Genomic DNA, 22229 nt, shown 5'->3' with positions numbered 1-22229 from the left:
CTTTGCTCCCCGTTTCCCTGGTCTGACCAGCAGACCAGGGAGATGGGGAGCAAAGCCTCGGAGCACGCCAGCAGTGGGACAGCCGCGGCGCGCCTGGACTGTACCGCTGCCCACATGCTCTGCGGCTTTGCTCCGCGTCTCCCAGGTCAGCAGCCAGGGAGACGGAGCAAAGCCGTGGAGGACTTGGGCGGTCCCGCCACCCCCGTCTCCCTGGTCTGCTGGGGGGGGGGGGTACAGCTAGTGCCCCCCCCAGCAGACCAGGCTTTTCTTGCCTACCCCTGGGGTAGAGCAGCTGGGGGCTGCCGGGTTGGTCCCGCAGTGCCGCTCCGGACCAACCCAGCAGCACCCCAGCTGCTCTGCCTCAGGCGTCAGCCGCTGCTGGTCAGTTTCAGCAGCGGCTGAATCAGGACGCCTGGGGCAGAGCAGCTGGGGTGCTGCTGGGTTGCTCCAGTAGCACCGAGGAGCCGCGCTACTGGAGCAACCCAGCAGCACCCCAGCTGCTCTGCCCCAGGTGTCCCCAAGTCAGCCGCTGCTGAAACTGACCAGCGCTGACTACAGGAAGCCCGAGGCAGAGTTGCTCTGCCCCGGGCTTCCTGGAATCAGCTGCTGATCAGTTTCAGCAGCAGCTGACTTGGGGACGCCTGGGTTTCTTAAGTTGAATCTGTATGTAAGTCAGAACTGGCATCCAGATTCAGCCGCGGTTGAAACTGATCAGTTTCAGCAGCGGCTGACGCCAGTTCCGACTTACATACAGATTCAACTTAAGAACAAACCTACAGTCCCTATCTTGTACGTAACTCGGGGACTGCCTGTACCTGCTTTATATCCACAAATATCTGCGTCTGTATGGATCATTTTCATGGATCACAGATTGGATATGGATACAAATGTTATTTCTGCATAGGGCTCTACTGGTGCATAACAGTTATAATGGATTATGTCCATTCCAGATTGTTCAATATTAAGTTGTACTTTATGTAGCATCTTGGGTTCTGGACATAATCATCACTTGAGGATTTGGAGCTGGTTTTCAGAAAGCCAAAGTATGTCTTTCAAATACAGTTGCATATGTGCCTGCTTTGTATTTGCAATGACTGCAACTGTGCCGTGACCTGACCTCTCTGAAATTCAAGCCTGAAATCATAACTGACCAATCAAAGTTGAGACTCTTAGTTATGTAATATGTACCCTTTCTAGTTAATAAAACAGTTGGTCACCAGAATTGGGTTTTGAGACTTGTGAACCCTCAAAATGCCTCCCCTAGAAATATGAAAGAGAATCTCAACTTTCTTATTTTTTAAAGTAGTTTTCTGGACCTTTTCTTTGCAAAGATCACTTATAAGAAGTAAATCAATGTAATGTAATGAAGATAAAATGCAATGAAAGTATAAACCAATATAACTGCTTTGCTGGGTTTGAAAGCTCATCACTGACTTTTCTTAACAATATTAAAGGTTGCTGTTTTTTCTCGTCCACTGAATGAACTGTGAATAGATGGAGACATGTTACAGGCCTGGAAAGAACTAAAGCACTTTCATGGTGATTACCCATTTATTTCCCTTCAAAACAATCTGCTGTCCACCTGTAGTGGAGAGTAGAAATTGTGGTAAGTCCTCTCTAAAGCACAAAAAGTTGATGTTTTTTAAATCCTGTTAGCTAATTCAAGTTAAAGGTTATTTCAAACCACAATAGTTAACAGCTTATGTAGACACTGTCAGTATTGAACATCTTTAAAGTTACAATATGGCCAGCCAGCATGATTTTATAGGTGGCAAATGCTATGCCTACATGAGGAGTTAAGAGATGTTTCAAACTAGATCCACAAACTTTGGTTAGCCAAGACACATTCATAGATTCCAACACCAGAAGGGACCATTCTGATCATCTATTCCGACCTCCTGTAGCACACAAGCCATTGAACTTCCCCCTAATTCCTGACTTTGCCTAGATTCAACTTCCTGCCACCAGACTGTGTTATACTTTTCTCTGCTAGACTGAAGAAACTTCAGATCTCTGTTTCCCACATAGGTACTTATAGACCGTGATGAAATCACTCCCTATGATTTTCATTTATGCTACATAGACCAAGACCCCTGGATCTATCACTGTGTACTGCATGTCTTCTAATCCTTTATTCTTGCTCTTTTTTGCTGAACCGTCACCAATTTAAAGTTTATTTTTTTAGCCCACAATTTGGGCTAAAATTGCCTATTTGTTCCATTACATCTATGTCAGATTACAATATTTTTTTAAAGATTAAAAGAAGAACATTTCAACTGAAATGTTACATGATACATCATGGGTTCATGGGTTATAGTACCATGTGGTGAAGAATACCTATAATGGATGGTGATCTCAGCATTGGAATGTTTATACAAGTCCTAAAAAAAAATCCAAACCATATATTGTCCTAAAAAAAAACCCCAAAACTTCAATCTCACCTCCCTCTGCCTAAACCTGTACATGTTTCCAGAAGCAGCAGAAAACAAGGGAACTGGGGAAAGGAATGAAGACAGGGCAAACATTACACAACGTAACTGCAAAGCAGAATTTTTTAATGTGCCAGCAAGAACTCTATTCAGAGCTAACACTAATACTAGTCTTCCACACACAAAAAAGACATAGTTGTTTGCAATAAAACTGCACTGTCATGGTTTAATTAGGCTAATGAATTTAACACAGTGATTATAAAACAAAGCTTCACATTCTTTACAGTTCATACTGTTGCAAAATTTTGCTCTGGTATTAATTGAAAAGTTAGGCTTTCTAGTGCAAGGCCATTTTTAAAACTGGTGCTTTTTCCTTGCAGCCCCTATTTATAGACTGCAGGGTATATTTTAAGAGTGACCCTGCATAATGAGAAACATAAATTTTGTTGGAAAAAAAGTAGTCAGAATTCACATTTAGATGGCTTTTTAAACTCCTGGACTAACTCATAACTTAACCATCACTTCATCAACTCCAAACAGTACCAGTATATTTTGGCAGGTGTGTAAATGAGCTGGAAATAGCATGTACATAAAGGCTTTGGTTTGCTATTTAATCAATTGCAGCAGCTGTTCTTTGCATTGCATACTATAGCAAAATAAAGATTATCACCTAAATAATTAGTAATGATGTGATGGCATAGTGCACTAATAGAGTTAGTGCACATAGAGTAGAAATGCATGGGTATTTTTATAACCTGATATCAGTGTGTGAGTTCTTCTTTTTCCTCACAAAATCATGTACATTTCAGATTGTAATGCTTTCCCGGAAGTACAGCACTGCCTTCCTAATGTAATGCAGGAATGATGGGGATGCTCATGGTTGCCCCTCTGGACTGGCATGAGATCAGCTAAGCAAAAACCCATCCAAACTTACAGTCAGCAGGACTCAACTATTCTGAGGGCTGGGTGCAAAGAGAGGGAGCAGTTCTCATAACAAACTCACAGATAATTACAAATGGGCTTAGAGTTTTGCCGTACCTCAAGCCACAGCCTTTTGGGAATTGAAGATTTTGTTAGTGGTAGTATTGTTCATTTGCACATTTCCGGTGATTGGCTTAGCCTGAAAGTGGGCATGCTAAAATATGTGTCCTTATTTTATATCTGTAGTACTTCTGGCCTGGTATAGAGCTGGAATTACTGCAAATCTCCTGGGATCTTTTGTCTCTCCCACTGTTATCTGAAAACATATACTAAAACTCTTCTTACAATGTATATATCCAGCCTGGCCTCATTATTCTCAGGTGTCACTTGGAGCACTCTTTTGGCACATCTACAAAGAGTGCCTTATAACAGCAGTGTAATTCAGGAGATACTGATATGAGAGGCAATGGGGATTTAGTGCTTTAGGGACCAATGAGTCCTGGTGGCAGAAGGAAGATGGAAGCTAAGCCTGGTGAGGGAATTCAATTCATTGTGAGCGGCAACAAATGTTTTGCTGTAGGCCAAAACAGAAGTACATTGTCTTTTAAAGTTGAATTACCTTCTAATGTCTCTTCTTGATGTTTCTTCTACATATTGTACATAGTGTATTATTATGTTAGCTTCTCAGTCCTGAGGCCTGTGTTCAACATCCAGTTGAGATCACAAATAAATGGGAGTTGATCAATCAAATTGCATTCAATGGACATATTAAATGTCACAGAAATACCTTCCAATTGGCAGCGTTGAAGGTGAAAACAAAGCACTTTATATATTTAGGACATAATCTATCATTAGTCCAGAATGTACAAGAAAACCCACAAGACTTTTGTTATCTCTAATTTTGATGATTGCATAGCCAAGTCTACACTAAGAAAGAAAGTCAACTTAAGATATACAGCTCCAGTTACTTGAACAGCATAGCTGGAGTCGACGTACCTTATGTTGAATTTCTGTGACGACCCCACTGTGGGAAATTGATGGAAGAAACTTTTCCATTGACTTTCCTTACTCCTTGAAACCAGGTGGAGTATTGGAGTCAACAGGGGCAGTCAAGACCCACTAAACTGATCCCCAAGAGATCAATCTCAGCAGCATCAATCTCCCGGTAAGCGAAGACAAGCCCTATGATGCAGTAGCAATAGTAATACGAATCAGGAAACAGGCCCATTAGAAGAGAACTATGTAACTATGTAACTATGTAACTATGAAAAGTATGTTTCAGTGGAAAAGGGCAGAAATTTAAGGCAGATCAAAGAAACAGTGCAAGGAATAACAAAACACACAAGCACCCACTAATCCCATAGAAACTTATTGTTTCTACATTATATGTAAAGGATATAACATGCTTATATATTTCAAACTAATATTTTATCAAAATGTATTTTAAGAGAGATTCTGAGGCCAATCTGCAAAAGGGAATATAATACTGTGCAAGTAGTGCGTGTGCCTTCAGAATAGAATTTGAAGAAGTCACCATAACAGTAGCAATGTCCTGGATCTATAAGATCGTAACAATATGAGCTAGTTGAAAGGTTCATAGGAAATTTTCAAATTTTCCATGGGTTTGAAATAGGCCCATTTTCTAGTTTATGTGAAATTTTCCTTGAGATTTTTATAGATAATTCAGATGTTCAGCAAAAACATTTTCAAAATGATTATGGAATTTAATGATTTCAAACAAAATTTGGATTAAAAATAGATTAAGATGTTGTGGAAGCTTTTGCAAAATGAAAAATTTCAGAGATGTCACCAGACGTTCCACAAGAAGTTCTGTTTTTAAAGAGTAGTTTTTCATCAGAAAACCTTTTGGTGTTAAAATATTCCCCTCACTTTTATTAATAATTAAATAATAAATCGATTAATGAGGGCAGTTGAAGCAGTACTTCATCATCCCAACATCCATAAAAGCATAACCAAATTAAAAGAGGTGGTATCCCTAAGGATTTAGAGGAAATACATTCCATTTGCAATATGGGAAATCAGATAAACATTGCAAGATCCTGGACTGAAATCAATATTGCCAACCTTGAGAACTGAAAAATCATGAGGTACAGTCCTCCCACATCCCCATCATCCCATTGGCTTAAATTCATGATTTTTTTAAAATTGCCTTTTGATTTCTGAGTCTTTACAGTATATTCACTTCACACCAGCTGTTCCCTGCCACTTGGAGAACTAGAAATGTTTGCTTTTATGTGAAAGCATAGATGCTTGTGAAGTCTCTTAGCCCCCGTGTTGGAGATTAATAAAAACATCAAATATTGCAAGGCTCACAATAAAATTGCAAAAGTTGGCAACATTATGAAACTCACACATTCCAGTACAGGCTACCCACAGCATATGGGCATAGCAGAGAGAGACACCCAAGCAATAATATAATGAACCTCCTGGCTCCTTGACTGGCAATTTTGTTAATCTCCAATGGACTCCAAAATCCTTGTAGCACAGGAAAGGGAAGTACTGTCAGAGGGGACATGGCGCAGAAGAGAACTAAAGGCTGTGAGCGAGCAGAAGCAGCAGCCTAGGAGCTGTGGCTAAGGCGGGGCATCTTAGCTGCTTAAGAGCTGACAGCCTGTCTGGGAGAAGACATGAAGAGAGGCCTGAATGAAAGGATTAGATTCTGTCCGGGGGATCATCCAGGAGAGGGATGGCCTGATCTGAATATGCCCAGCACTAGACCTGAGAAGCCCCATCTTGATGAGTTGCCTTGAGGCTGAGTGCGGATGTGTATTGTTGTGGCTCATCTTTTGTTTGTAATTTGAACTACACTCTATATTTCTGGCAGCCCTATCAAAACAACCCTTTGTTGTCCATTAGCAGCTGTGGGCATTTATGGGAACTCACTGAAGGAAGAGCTTGAAGGGCATCTACACAGAGGTGGCATTAATTTTTCTCATGTGTCAATCTGGGGAGCTATGGAGTCATTCCAGATACTAACAGAGAGTGGGGTGAGCAGCAGATCTAAGTGACATTGCTGGGGCAAACTTTTTGCTGAAAAATGCAAATTTGGGTCAATCTAAATATTTTGTGAGTTTGTGTGGAATTTGCTAACTTGTTTCAGCTGAAAAAAACCTGAACATTTAAGCACTGGCATTTTCAATATAATGTACCAGTTATTTTATTCAAAACAATTTCTTGTTTTGAATTTTACCTCAATTGTATTTTTTTTTAAATGGTTTTTAAAAGCCTCAGAATTGCAATAAAACATTTGTTTTGATATGATTATGCCCCTTTCCCTACATTTTTTTTTCTGGCAGTGAATCAAAAAAAATCAGTTATTCACACAGTTCTCATGGTCAGACCTTTGACCACGTGTTTGAATGTGAACTGGGTTAACATTTTCAAAGGGAAGTTAGGGCAGGGAGAAAGGGATCAGTAAGCATTCTCTCCCTCTGTCTCCTTTCTCTCCTCACTTATCATTCATGTCAGAAACTACTGTAAACTATATACAGAAGCTAATATAATATGTTGACTCAAAGTTTTCCAAACTTGAAATTTCAAATGAGAGATAGAAACACTAACAAATGCGAAACAGCCTAAGCCAAAAGTAGTGATCCTTCTTGAATTCTGCAGAAAAGCAAAAATGAGAGGTGCATAATGTTTACTAAATAGTAAAAAAAAAAAAAAAAAGTGAGCAAAATTTTCAGACTCTTTTTTTCATAACTTTTATATAACTTAATTCTTTACCCCAATATAGCCCGTTAGAGTGCATGCCTTTATGCAATCCATATTAATTGAACATGGCCCAAACCAAAACTGCATCAAAGTGTATAGGATTGTGATGATTTGACCTTTACAGATAGACCTTTCTTTGTAAGAGTCTATACCAAAATCCAAAACTTCTGATCTAAGCATTAGTACTTCCTGCTCTAAGGCGGGGTTCTTTTGGTACTAATATTTCACATCAGAATAATAATTGTTGTTAGTTTGTTTCAGAAACATTCTTGATATCAAAGTCCTGGTGTCATTTTTATCAAAACTTACCTTAGAGCTACACTTGTACAGTGGATGACTGATGGAATCAACATAATGATGCCTCATACAGCGACCTGGGTCTGAATCAATCATAAACGAACTGTCTGTTTTACTGTCTGTGTCTCCCATTATTGCCAGAAGGGAGAGCATGGAAATTGAAGCTGCTAGTACCTGGTTTCCCATTGCTGAAGAATTTCTCAGTAATAACAGCAGAGGGAGGTAGAGTATTAAAAAACTTCTAAATATTGAAACCCAGTTCCTTTCAAGGAAGGTGAAAAACCTGGTTTAAGTCTCTTGGTTGTCATTGTTCTTTTTAAGTTGGAGTTTTGTTGAGGTTGTAATCCATCAAAGAATCTTCTACATGGCTGGAACAAAAATGACATCAATTACAGTCCTGACCCCCCCAAAAAAGCCTGCAAGATAAAAACAGACATAAATAAGGCTCATAGGATTTCTGTTAGCCAAAATATTATTCATTGAGTGAACATCATTTTCACTGTAAGTACAGCATACGAGATTATCAAAAAGAAGGTCAAGGCCTTGTGACTTTAAGCACTGCTCTATCATTTTAATAATGATGATAATATTAATTTTCATTATCACAAGCGCTGTAATGCCAAGGCTTTTTACTTTATAGTGTCTCAGTGGGTTCACTTCAATACCAATGATTTGCAACACAACTAAGGATTTCTGCAAATGAAAGAACCTGCCTTTACTTAAAATGCTGAAGGGCATGTTTTAAGGGTTCTGCATTCAAAGATGGAAGTTCTGGCTCTGATGTGAAAATGTATTTTGGTGGTCTCATCCTAATCTCTAGTGCTCAGACATCCACATCAACAAGCCATCACACCATATGGTCAATCTCTTCTCAAATACATCCCAAGGATGCTTTGGGAATACATATCTGCAGATGAAGTCACACCTCATGGCCATCTGGATTTCTGGTGTATGTTGGGAACTGGGAGCAATCTAGGGTAACTATACGTCCTATTTTGCCAAATGATGACCAAAAGCTGAGGGCTTGGCAACATCAGGTTGCCCAACAGACACGTGACAAAATTTATTTAGTGATGGACATTGGGGGAAAAATGTGTCATTTAGTCATTCGGTTTTTTGAAAAATTAACATGGTCATCAACATTTTTACCACAGACATTTGTGTCTGTGTTAAAAATATGTTGCTGACCCCTGAAAATGTCCACTTTTGTCAAAAACGGAACGGTGTGGTATGGTATGGGGGCCAGCAGAGTTCAAGTGACCAGTGCCAGCCTTAAACAAACAGATGGAGGGAGGGTGGTATCCTGTTTTCCCTTTGGGAAATATGGTCACCCTAGAGAAATCCACTGGACCCGAGAACACAGAACCACCATCAGAAGTTCAGAACTATTTGGAGCTCCCTTCTTACATTCCCCTAAATTTCTCCAAGACTATTTCTTGAAAAGTCTACTATGGAGCCAATAGTCTTGAGTGGGCTATTTAACTTTAAATTTACTACAGATATAACCTGATGGAGCTGTAAATTATTGGACTCAATGTAACTTTAGACAACAAAGGAAGCTGGAAAGTAGCATTAAAACAGATGAACTTTCCAAACAGACATAGCTGATGTGATAAAAAAAATTCTCACAGAACTTGTTGCCTATTTGATATTCTATCATGTGTTTTATTGCCTTTCTGCTTTGCTGGCAATTTTGTTTTCTTCAATATGAAATACAATTGAAAGGTTTTGAAACTGCAGTAGTCTGAGTTTTGTGTGTTGTCTTAGAGCTTGCCCTTACACTTCTGTAAAGAAAGGAGAGTGCATAACTGCAGTAAACTGTTCCAGAGTTTATATAAGTTTGGAGCTAATGTTTTTCAGGCTTAATCCAGACACATGAAGTCTCTTCCTACACAGAAATGTAATTCTAAAATGTGAAAAATATTAGTTAAGCTATTCTTGTTTTAGATGTATGGCCGAAAGTGGTTTTGTTTTTTTTTGTTTGGTTTTGGTTTTATTTTGTTTTTTCATTTTTTGCTTTCAGAGCCTGGATTGCTTGCTGATAAAGAAAAGGAAAAATAGCTTTAATGTAAACTTGTGCATGTTACAAACACCAACTCTTTCCCTTGCCTTGAGATATTTTCCAAGCAAATGTTTTTCAGCTGAAGAGAATTGACATTGAAAAGAGATATGGTACAAGCAAAACGAAAACTTTAAAATCCTAAAGTCTTCCGAAACTGCGATTTTTTTTGTGAACTGTCTTACTGTTGTCAATGAAACATGCTTCTAGAATTTAGCAAGGTTTGACAGAAATACAAGAAACTGAGCTGATCCCTGCACAGTGCAGGAATATGCCACAGTTTTTAATTAAGATGTTCCCACAGCATTATTTACCACAATGAACTAAGCACCTAATCTTTTACTCTCTCTCTTGACTCCTCCTGCTTACCTAATAACCAAGCAGGCCAAAACAGTATTCTAGGCAAGATCTTTCTTCAACATAATTAACTAGCATTATCACCACGCACACACACACACACACTACAAAATTCCTTCTCCATTCAAATAAATTTACCTCAAGCACCACCCCACCTCCACTTGTATCCTCAGTAAATATGTACTCATTGGGCCTGAAGTTCAAGTACATGTGTCCCAACACATTTCCCACTTTTGAGCTGCCTTCCATAACTTCAAATGGCTTTATATTAATTGTTGAAGTGAACAGACATAGCTAAGTCTCAGAGTCCTGATTCAATTTGTGAGGGCCCATCTCCCTGTTTTTTAAGAGATGCCTGGAAGACAGAGACTAACTAGGATAACACAACTCATGTAAGCCAGTGTCACGGAAAGTAATAGGCTGGAATGAAAGGGGAAAGGCAGGAAAGGAGAAAATCTGTTAGTAAAAGGATAATGTAGAATCTTACACAGTCCACACAGACATCACTTACCCATAACTGAAATCATCTCTAATCATCACTCAACACAGATCTGGGCCTTCCTGTATCCAAATTTAGCAGCCTGCATGGAACTGTTCCCTTTCTCCACCATTTTGAGATCCCTGAATATAGAAGAGGCAGGGGACAGGAGGAAGAGGCCCTACACATCCTTTATACCAACATAGCACAGTATCCAGGCAAAACAGTAGTATAGCTTTCAGTTTGTATTAATATAGCCCTAATATGGTGGTAAGAAGGGAACTACAGTCTTAGGGAATCCTGCAAACATGGCTCCAATAGAACAGAGAAGAGAATTTAAGAAGAAAATAGCCAAAAGAGAGATCTTAGATAGAAACATGGCCTACATTTTTAGAAAATTGTGTTCTACGAGGGTGCAAGTGTAGACATACCCTAACTTCTTATACATGTATGCAATTACATAAATTCTAACATTTAAAAAATGGTATTTGTGACCCATGGGACATTTCAATGTTTGGAAATGTGTTTCTCTTCCAAATCAGAAATAAAAAAATCAAAATAGCAAAAAAATTCAGAAGATTAAAGATTCTGAGTAGCTGCAGTTTGGAAATAGGGAAACAAAATGGTTCAATGTATGAAAATGACATTTTTCATTTCAAATGCATAAGTTGTACTCTTTTGAAATGTCAACTCAAAACAGACAAAATTCTCTGCATTGATTCCCTGATCAGAAAAATCGAGGGAGAGGATTATTTTGTTTTTTGTCAAAAAATTAACACTCCCACATGGAAAATTTCTATTTCAGAGAAACCATAGTTTTCAACAGAATTTATTTTTTCCACACAAAAAAATTCAACCAGTCTTAAGTTACTACCAGGGCCCAAGTGACCCCAGCAGCAGCCCAGGATCAAAAGAGTGAAAAGTTGTGTGCATGAAAATGTGGTTTATCCACTCTGAGCTATAAGTTTTATGCTTTTAGAGGCACAGCAAAATATTTCTCCTTATATGCACATATAAAACAAGCTATATGAAATAATATCATAGTCAGATAGGAATTTATGATGAGGTTACATTTTAATTTGGGTATATGTAGCAGTATATATACATATTTGAAAAAGCCCTAAAGCTATGAACTCCCACCTGGAAAATATCTGACTAAAGCTAGTTTCAATGGAGAAGTCAAAAGCACTTTTCCATAAAATTCTCTGCCCTAAGTTCCCTGCCAAATTTAAATTCTCTGCCTGTAGTATATAGTAATATGGTAGCGTTCCCTTTTAAAAGTGTGTGCTGTGTTGTAGAAGCTGGCAGAATGCTGCCAAAGCAGCAGTTTGTATACATATTGAGGCCTTGCAAACTGGGTATATTTAGTAAACATGGTTATTTGGATCCCAGCATGCCATGTAGTTCTTTCGTTTTGAGTTTGTTGTGTACACAGCAAAAGACAAGATACTACATAGAATCATGTCAACACTATAGCTGTACAGAAACAAAAAGTGTCACAACATTTTTGTTGTTATATAAATAATATATTTGCACTATTCTTATACTCAGAAAAGCTGCAGTGATTTTGGACTGACTTTTTTTCTTAAACATACTTTCGGGCAACTTTAGCAAGCCTGGAAAAGCCGAGGTAAAAAAAAAAAAAAAAGTTTTGAAGTGATAAACTCCCCAAATCTGGGTGAGAATAGAACCATTTAGGCAGTCTAAATAGGTGCTCCCTGCTATAATTATTTCAGGGAGAGGGGCCAGTTAAATAGGCATTGTCAAGTTGCATCATAATTCATTTATCTTAGGATGAAATTCCCAATTCCCAGGTAAAGAGCAACTAAATGGGCTTGGGGTTGGTGAGAGAGTGAAATTATGAATTGTGAGGATAGACTCCCCACCCATTCAGCACTAGCGCACAGGATAACCATACCCCTTTCCACAGTTGGTGTTATAGTCAGTTAGCCCCCAGTAGTGGCATAGTCCATTAAGCCCCCATAAACTGTATTTGTGGCTACTGGAGCTATGCAGTGGATAGACTTATAGATTGCGCTCTGCAACTCTGCACTCCAACCTGCCCCGTATACTCCCACAGTGAGCTACTGGGGACTCCGCTTTGTGACAGCCTTCGGAATCCCTGCCTCCCTATAGCCTTACTCCCACTGCTGTACTGCTGTCCTTGGCCTTTCTATCACCACACACAAGCAGCAAGAGCAGAATTTCCCCCTTATCATGTTTATCCTTTTGGTAGCTTTCCCCTTAAGATAGGAGTCATGGTATATGTCTGCTTACATTAATATTTGCATATGTTTTAAAATATTGTGCCTGATCCTGCTCTTTGTTAAATTAATGGCAAAATGCCCCACAGAGTTTCTTTTGGTTCTATAAATTAAGGATGCTGTCTTTCCATTTATTTATTTTTGCATTTCCAATTTTTATGCTCTGCCATTCTCTATATTGTCAGGGACATGATTTTAGCAGTGCATTCAAAACCTCTGCACTATGTTGTAAATGCCCAACGAGGTCACTTGAAACCAGCAGTGTTACACTCAGTTGGAAACCGGTAAATATATAGAACCGAAGCAGTATAAAAAAGATTTCCATTCCCAACATGTTATTTCCCCTAGCTGAAATGGTGCAAATACCAAATTAAACATTTGGGGCCAGATCCATGAAAGTGTAAAGCAGCATCTCTTAGTTGATGTCACAAGGTCATTTACAGCTCCAAATCTGGCCCCACATTGACACACAATAATCCAGGATACATTTTTTGTTGAAATCCTGGGGACATTGAAGTGAATGGGAGTTTTGCCATTTGTTGCAACAGAGCAAGGATTTTTCCTATTGTATACAAAATTTCTATCAGTGATACTCAGACCTCAGTGGTTCAGGAGCCAAATTAGCAGTCAACATTATCCAAAAGAACCACAATGGTGTGAATTCATTGTTCATTGTTTCATTTACATATATAAATCTCATAGCAAAATGACTTAGTAATATTATTTTACCAACTACAATTGGTTAATAACCTAGTAAAAGCATCCTGACTGGTTAATATCTAAATCACATCCTGTGCTGCAAAGAGCTACAGGAGACACATAAAAGAGCCGCTTTCAACTTGCAAGACTCAGACTTAGTATCACTGCTTTAAATAATGCACATTTGTTTAGACTCTCCAGATGTGAAGGTCATATCTGCTGATTTCTGCCCACTCTTCTCTCTCTGACTACCCGGCTCTGGTTTTAGTAAGCAGATTTTATTTTCATGAGTAGTCTCCTTTTCAATATTCCTACCACGATTTTGTTTTTATATATTGAAGTTGGTGAATCTGATTCTCATTTGCACTAAGGCGGTCTGACAACTGACACTGCCCTAGCAGCGTAAAGGAGACATATAGTTGGGGACAAATAATTTACTCACAATTTAAGACTCTGTAATGTGAAATGGCCTTAGCATTACTGAGAATCAGGTCCAGCATGTTAAGTATCAGCAACTCTAGAAAAGTAGGCTGCCCATTTAAACAAAAATTTTAAAGCCATCTTCTTTGGAGTGATGAAAATGAAGACATGTCTGAGCACTATGATTTTTGAAAGTCTATTTTGATATCTCTTAGAATCTAGTGAGGGGCGCTGATAGCCTCAGTCCCTTTCTCTTATTCCAGATTGAGTTCAGTGCCACCAGCAGAAATCCAGTGTAATGATACAGCAAAAAAGGCACAGAAGCTCAATACGGAAAATATCTCTAATTAAAAAGCCATCACAGAGAAAATAAGAGCTTGAAAGAACAAATAAAGAAGAAAAAATAAGTGGGCTAAAGAAACACACTTACATCTCTGGATCTTCTCCACTGAAGGAAAATACATCTTTTAGCAGTATTTATTCACTACTATAATTTTCATCCTAACAAACAGCAAATGTAGTATGCTAAGCTTCAAAAAATGGAAAGAAATAACAGATGCTGAAGGTTCAAAAACTTGAAAGGTTATGACATTAGTTGAAAAAAACTCACAAATTTCATTTTCTGATTCAAGACTATTGTAATACTGCAGTATAAAATACCAGTGCCTATAAGTGGCCTAGAAATATTAATGGCACTGCCATATTACTCTGAGAGGTGTGAGGAAAAAGTGAACAGTTTTTGCAGCAAATATAACTCAAGGTCCCCGTGCTGCAAACACAGACAAGTAACATTATGCACATGAGTCGTGCCATTGAGTTTAATAATACTACTGACGAAAACCAAAGTATAAGTGTTTACAGGATTGGGGGCTACTGTATGTAGTGAGCCAAACTAATATGAATAGCTTTGGAATCAGCAAAGTAACATTCCTTTTATGTTGGTAGGAGTATTGCCCATCCTTCTGTTGCTGTGGGAAACAGATACAGCCCTTCCCGACTGCTGTCTTGAAATGGCAACCACAAGTGGGTGCTATGGGCTGGCACACTGCCAGTGGACAGAGCCAGACAGAAATGTAAAAAGCTTTTTAATATACTCCCAAAGAAAACCATTGGTAGACAAAAGAGAGGTTGTATTTTTACCCTTTCCCTTCATGTTGCCAGCCAGGGGTCTTTAAATAGATCCCCCAGTGGCTTGTGCACAATAGCTCCCATTAGAGCCTGGGAGCTGGGTGAGCTCTGTTGCAAAGCTTCTGGCAAGTGCTAATTTTCATAGAGATGCACTACACTAGTATTCTTACATTATTCTAAGTTTGAATGAATTTAGGGCTGTTTAATAAAGGGTAATCCAGCTCCCGCAATGAAGAAAAGAAAGGGGAAGAATATTTTTTAACACCTTTTAGTAGAGAGGAAATGAACAGCATTATCTACGGGTGAAGCTCAGTGCGCAGGATAGTTTTTTTATTTTTTTAACAGGGAAGTCTAAACCTGCACTGGATACACTTCCTCACAGTAATTCATACAAGTGTCTATTTTCCTAGTGAAAATATTCCCATTCAAACTTCTACTTTCGGTTTAGTTTCTCTTAGTGCCTCTACTTTGGTCTAACAGCTTAACATAATCATAGAATCATAGGACTGGAAGGGACCTCGAAAGGCTTATCAAGTCCTGTCCCCTGCACTCACAGAACAACCAAGAACAAACCAGACCAGGGGGAAAACCTAAGGACCAGATGCCAGGATGCAGCCCCTGGCTTGCCTGGATCCAGCCCCTGACGCTCAGGGGTTCCCCCCAGCATTGGGGAGCCCAAACTGATGGCAGGTGGGTTTTTTTGTTTCTCACTTATGTGCAGCCCTCGACCCAAAAAAGGTTCTCCTCCCCTGATCTAGACCATCCCAGATAAATGTCTATCTAACCTCTTAAATATCTCCAGTGATAGAGATTTCACAATGTTCCTAGAGAATTTATTCCAGTCCTTAGCCACCCTTCCTTGTTCACTCAGTCAGAGAACTGATACAATAGCATGTGACTTAGTTTTTCCTAATGTCCAACCTAAACCACCCTTCTGTAATTTAAACCCATTGCTTCTTGTCCTATCAGCAGAGTTTAAGAATTTTTTTTCTCCCTCCTCCTTGTAACAACCTTTTAGGTGCTTGTGAGCATGGGTGTCGAGTACGTAAGGAGGGGGAAGGCTTTGCCTTCCCAAACCACCAACCTGGCCCCGCCCACACTCCACCCCCAGAACACCTGCTGTAGGCATGCTGGAGGCAGAATGTTGCTGCCCTCAGCACCTGCCCTCCCAGTGCTCCAGGGCTGGGGCCACGCCATGTGCCCTCCACCCTCTTTGGAGCTAGAGAGGCTGGGCCAGGCCAGGCCATGCAGCACAGCACAGTACGCCCTCCTCCCTCCTCTGGTGCTCCAGGGTCGAAGAGGCTGGGCTGGGCCGGTCCAGGCCACACGGCACAGCGCACCTTCCTCCTTTCCCCTGTGCTCCGGAGCTGGAAAGGCTGGGTTGAACCAGGCAGCGCAGCATGCCCTTCTCCCTCCCTCAGCGCTCTGGAGCTGGAGAGGCAAGGCTGGGCTGGGCCAGCCCGTGCAGTGCAGTTGTGCCCTCCTCTGGGACTGGGGAGGCTGGGACTATGCCAAGCACCCTTCATGCCCCCCCCACCAGGCTTGGGCGTGTGTGTGTCCATCCACTCCCCTCCCCTCCCTGTGGTTGGGTGGGGACAGTGTGCACACAGTGTGTTGGCCTGCCTCCCCATGGAGGGGGAAGAGATGGGGCCTCAGCATCAGAGGAGGGCTGGAGGTGGGGTTGGGAGCTTGCCTCCCCCAGCCCTGCCTTCACTAACTGTCCATGCTTGCAAGCTGTTATAATATTTTGACAACACCTTGCAAAGTGGGGTCCTGGTCTGTGATCAGGGACCCTAGAAACAATGGCAATACTATTAATACATAACAATATTTTTTCCTGAGATTATTATTACTAACTGAGTATAAAGTTGCCCTGAGGCTTAGCACTGCTTGGGGGCATTACCACCCAGCATAGTGCGGTATAGTTTGGAGCATTAGAAGGAGATGGGAATTTCTGATTCTATGTTATTTAATAGGCAAGTTGCATGTTTAGTAAGATCTGGTTTTATTTGTTTATTTTAGGTTCCCAGAGATTATCAGTTATTAGCAACCATCAGAAATATCTTTTCTTCTCTCCTCTCCGTAATATGTTCAAATCCAAATCCTGTGCTTTTTTTTAATACTTACAGTCCTTATTTGGGAAAAATTCCCATTGGTTTTCATAAGAAATTGACCAAGTGAATAAAAAACTGATTAAGAACTACAGGATTTGACTCACGATAGCAATTCATGCATTGTAATAAGAGGACCTTCTAGTTCCCACTCAATTTGACAGATGCAAGTATCACTGTCATGGTATGTTTAACCTTTGCCAAACCAAAGCTGGAGCATTAACTCCAATCCTAACTCACATGACTCAAAGGGCAACATAACCCGCACCATTACTACATCACCACTCTAAAGTGGTTTACAGCTCAGTTATAATATGCAAGCAAATCTTAGCAGCAGAAACTTTAACAATGATTGATGTAAAGAAAATTTACTAGAATAATATTGATCATGAGGGATTCCTCACCGCTGTGTTTCCTTCATATCAGCTGGTCTACGACAAATGGTGTGATACCAGATGAAAGACTGTGTTTCCTACAATCTAAGGGGACTCTACTCAGATATACCATGCAGTCTAAATGTGGTAAATAGGATGAGAGCTGATGGTGTTTAGAAGAGGTAGTGCCAGTGCTACCCAAATTCTATTTGAATTAGATTATGTGAAAAAAAGAAGGAATATATAGACTACCAGCTGCTCAAAGGCTTACTACAACCTTGCTTTTATTGTTCTGCTAAGTTAGAGATGTGGCATCAGAGGGATTCCAAACATACCATTACTGAGAAATTTTAATATGTTCCATACTGACACATATAAAAAGGAAATAACAGCTGATCATAGTCAGAGCAGGCGACAGCACCTCTCAACATGCGGGTACAGAATTGTGGGAAATGAGGGTGATTTCATCTTCCACAGAGAGACATGTGAATGAGCTAATCCAGTTGTATCCAAATCTTATCCAGGAATTAATATGAGTTACAAGGCAATAAGCATCCAATGGAAAAGCCTGATAACAGCAAACAAAATAACAAAGGGTAAAGAGAAGTTAAATTGAGCATTACTATTCACTGTTGCTTGAGGCAAGAACATGAGGACATGCCATGAAATTGAAAGGCAGCAAATTTTAAACTGGTAAAAAGGAAATGCACTTACTACATACAAACAACATACAACCAGCCTGTGGAACTTTAAGTCCCCAATGTATCACTGAGGCCAAGAGATAAGAAGGGTTCAGGAAAGTATTAGACTATTATACGGCTAATGTAAGCATCCAGCACTATAATAACACAGATTTCTAAAGAGTTTTTGAAAGGATTATAAACCCTAATGCTTCGGGGCATAAAGCAATATTTAAGTGATAGAATTAGGAAGAAACATTCCCTGTGGGCAACTTATTACATATAGAATTTTTAATACCTCCCTTTGAAGTAACTGGCTCTAGCCACTGTCAGAGACACAATACCCAATAGGCTAGGCCAGTGGTCCAATCCAGTAGGACCATTCCTATGTTACTAAAACCAAGCATGCCACATGTCTCCTGAAAATGGCCAATGCGCAAAGCATTAGAGGCACAGGGATGTTCAATTCAATTTGAAAAATATTGTTTAAAAACATCTATCACCACATTTGTATAAATAAATGACCTGGTGACTTAACAATAGCACTGCACTACATTGCACTGTTCTGCAAGCTTATGTCAGAGACATGCCGGTTCAGGAACAACCTTCAGGTTCTCACTTCCTCATTCTTTTGGGAGCAGATACGTCAGAGAGGTGAAGTGGTCAGACTTCAGGGGATACAATGAATCCACATGGGCACATGGCTGACCACATGGGCACTTCTTGTTGAATGGGTTGTTGATTGGGACTCACATCCATCCCATCTAGAGGAATGGTATTGCAGTCCCACTAATCAAAGTAGGCAGCAAGGAAAAACTGGCGATTTCATTGATCCCTATGACTCATCTGAACCTATCTAGGTTAGACCAACTGCTACTGTGCGTATTACCCATGCTTAGATGACTGAATGAAAAACTACTACTATAAGCAGAAAGCCGTACTGGATATAGTGATTGGTGATAATCCTATGCTAGCCAAGCAAAGATAATTTACATACATGCATGTTTAAAAATGAGTGGTGGTATAAAAAAACTGAACTCTAAGAAGCAGCATGGGCAAGTGATGATCTGAATAATATCATAAAAGAGTGGCACAGTAGCTGACTGAAACCTATAGCTAATTGGCTTCATAATAATAAAGTTCCATGTTCATTGTGTAAATTTGCAGCAACAAAATCTATTGAATGCCCTTTATGTTTTAAAATCAAGAAGATATTTATTCCAGAAATAAGAGTTCATTAGTCCAGCATGAGAATGAACATATGGGCCAGATTGTGTCTCTCTGATTCAAGCTGGTAAGCAGTACTCACAAAAGTAGTTTCACTGAAGTCCATAGAGCTATTCATGTGCGTAGCTGCTCATTAGCACGAGTCAGAGTTTCACTATCTGGGTAAAAGTGAGCATTGCTAGCAATGAAAAAAAGTAGATTCACAAAAACAAGTTCTTATCAATACGAACAAAAAGCAGAATGGGATCTGTTATACCCACAGGTAGTGAGTGACCCTAACAGGCATCTGGGTTGCTTCCATTAGGAAATCATTAAATGATGCAGTGGTGGTATGAAATGAATTTGTACTTACTGTTGTCTTAATGTAGCACTTTATGGCTGTGTCTACACTGGCATGAATTTCCGGAAATGCTTAAAACGGAACAGTTTTCCGTTATAAGTATTTCCAGAAAAAGAGCGTCTACACTAGCAGGCTGCTTTTCCGGAAAAGCCCTTTTTCCAGAAAAGTGTCCGTGGCCAATGTAGATGCGCTTTTCTGGAAAAAAGCCCCGATTGTCATTTTCGCGATCAGGGCTTTTTTCCGGAAAAGACTACTGTGCTGTCTACACTGGCCCTTTTCCGGAACAGTTTTCCGGAAAAAGGACTTTTGCCCGAGCGGGAACAGCATAGTCTTTCCGGAAAAGCAGCTGATTTCGTACAGTAAATCGTCACTGCTTTTCCGGAAATTCAAGGGGCCAGTGTAGACAGCTCGCAGCTTATTCCGGAAAAGCAGTTGCTTTTCCGGAATAAGTGGCCCAGTGTAGACACAGCCTATATGTTCTGTTTTGTTCCAGTGCACACTGTCGCTTGAATGCACCCGTAACGACGGGTTGCACTGGAAGTTACTAGAAATTGCTAAGAACACTTGGCTCTCGTATGACACTCTTCATCTTTAAAATGCCATACAGGTACTAGCCAATTAACCTTCTCAACACCCTAATGAGGTCAGTACAACAGAGAGATACTATTATGCCATTTCTTGCGGACCAGGAAATAGAGGTAGCCAGTTTAAATCAGCTTTGGAAGAGAGATTAGATTTCTGGTTCCATGTCCTAACTGTCCAAGCCAATCTCTTCCTCAGAAATGAATATTCACCCCATGTAAAACACCTTCTCCTTCCAAGCTCTCTTTCCAGGGCTGCGTTGTCAGTTCTAGATAATTTCATTAGTATGTTTAACATGAAAATGGAATTCCAAATTTCCCTCTGTCCACCTCTGTTAGTGTGATTATTGCTGTTTAATCTGCTGCCTTCAAACTGGCCATACTTATTGCACTCACATAACTCTCAGCAGCTACACGGGACTTTTGTTCTTCAATCAAGTTCTAATTGGACTTTATCCATTACAATGGACTCCAGTTATACTGTACTCTGATGCATTATTATTCAGCTCACAGCCATACTCTTCTTTTGTCCCTAGCACATAGAAAACAGTTGTGCTCACGCCTCTTACACTGGCATTTTTCTTAAAGAGAAATTTTAGCCTGCAAAACAATACTCTCGGGATACTGAATGGTCCTTTATACCTCCTGACAGACATTTTGAGCTCTTTGGAAATTATCACTGAATGCAGTGCCCTGCCTGAGCATCCTCCAGACTGAGCCACTGAACACACATTCACACTGCATTATTTGTTGTGCAAGCTGACTACTAAATATATCTTCTGATACTATAGCCAAGACAAACACTGTGGATTTCCTCATCTCTCTTAAGCCAATCAAATACATACATTAAATCCATCCTAATCCATAACCAGTCCTATGCACTCCATGGTAACTTCCCAGAAGTTTGGTTAAATAATAACACACAAATTAAAAGTGCCCCCTGCAAAGCATGACACACAAAGCTAGAAATAAATCTTGCCTATTGTTTCAAATTATTCTAAGCACTCCAGCAGATGACTGACCACAGAGCAGCATATATAGGTAGTAATAAAAGTAAAGAGATCAATTTTAAGATAGCTGGCTTGCCTGTATCAATGGAGCTCTATTGTAATGCGACAAAGACAGAGCTGGAGATACTATCATTTTTTTCTTATGAATTCAGGACAGAACTGAGTGCCTGCCTTCCTCACAGATTCATACAAATGAGAAAAAATGTGAGGTTACAACAAGAAACGCAGTTGACTATTTTATTCAGAACCACAGTACACGCTGCCTGGTTTTCTTCCCAGAGACTGGCATCATGAGACAGATGTGTAATTAAGGGAATTACAAGATGATATAGGTAGTAGCCTGGCAGTCATTTTTAAACAAATACACTTTTATTTTAAACATGCTATCTGGAGAACATGTATCTGTCAGATAAACAAAGTAAATGCTCAGTTTAAGTGCATGTAATACCCAAAATATGAGTAAGCACTTATTTGTGTTCTTACCTTTGGAAAATGTGCCGCTCCTTCCTTTCCTCACACTCTTCTGAGAGCGAAAGAGAGGTCTTGTTACTTCCAAATGCTTTTGTTCTTCTGTCCCTCTGTCACATGGCTTGCCTTTTATATTTGCAACACACAAAAGTTAGGGCTGTTGTTTGAGCGAGAGAGAGGGAGTGAGAGAGGGAGAGAGAATGTCAAATGGAAAAGTGCCATTGCAGTCATATATCAATCAGGCGAGCGGCAGCAGCAGCTCACTGGCAAATGGGAATTCCACAGAAATGTGAAGCTCTTGTTATCTGAGAAATCACTAAACACCACCAGCCAAGCTCGCCTCTTCAGGGACTTCTTATTGGAGAGCCAGAAAGAGAAGTAAATGCACTTTTTTTTCATTTAAATGTAAGCGGTATCTTGTTATGCATAAAAGGCAGTGAAGTAAATGTCCTGAATTTTCTCTCTGCCTAAATAAATGTACTGTAGTTGAGATAATAATAATGAGCATGAGGTATAAGATAGTTAAAGCTGAGCAAATAATTACCAATTAATAGTTTGACAACTGAAGCTTATGTTTGTGCTTGGGAAACATCCACAAGGTAACTGAATTTCTTTGGATTTATTAATCCTCTTTCTTTCTTTCTTTCTTTT

At 39.9% G+C, this 22229-nt stretch overlaps 1 protein-coding gene across 2 annotated transcripts in view; it reads right to left on the bottom strand.

The window, feature by feature from the left end:
* NDP (norrin cystine knot growth factor NDP) overlaps window positions 1-21852 on the bottom strand; it is a 29457-nt gene extending 7605 nt beyond the window's left edge. Inside the window, exons 1-2 of one of the 2 annotated variants that reach the window (XM_006137893.4) lie at window positions 21594-21852; window positions 7395-7798 (exon numbers count right to left, since the gene is read on the bottom strand). In XM_006137893.4, coding sequence (XP_006137955.1) covers window positions 7395-7568 — 174 coding nt within the window. In that variant the 5' untranslated portion in view covers window positions 7569-7798; window positions 21594-21852. The remainder of the gene's footprint in view (window positions 1-7394; window positions 7799-21593) is intronic. The other variant, XM_006137894.4, reaches the window with a different exon arrangement.
* Window positions 21853-22229: the final 377 nt, after the last annotated feature.

Source organism: Pelodiscus sinensis, chromosome 1 (assembly GCF_052426305.1).
Source record: "Pelodiscus sinensis isolate ZL-2025 chromosome 1, ASM5242630v1, whole genome shotgun sequence".
NCBI lineage: Eukaryota > Metazoa > Chordata > Testudines > Trionychidae > Pelodiscus > Pelodiscus sinensis.
The sequence above is the reverse complement of the archived record's forward strand: the minus strand, read 5'-3'. Positions and strand labels throughout refer to the sequence as shown.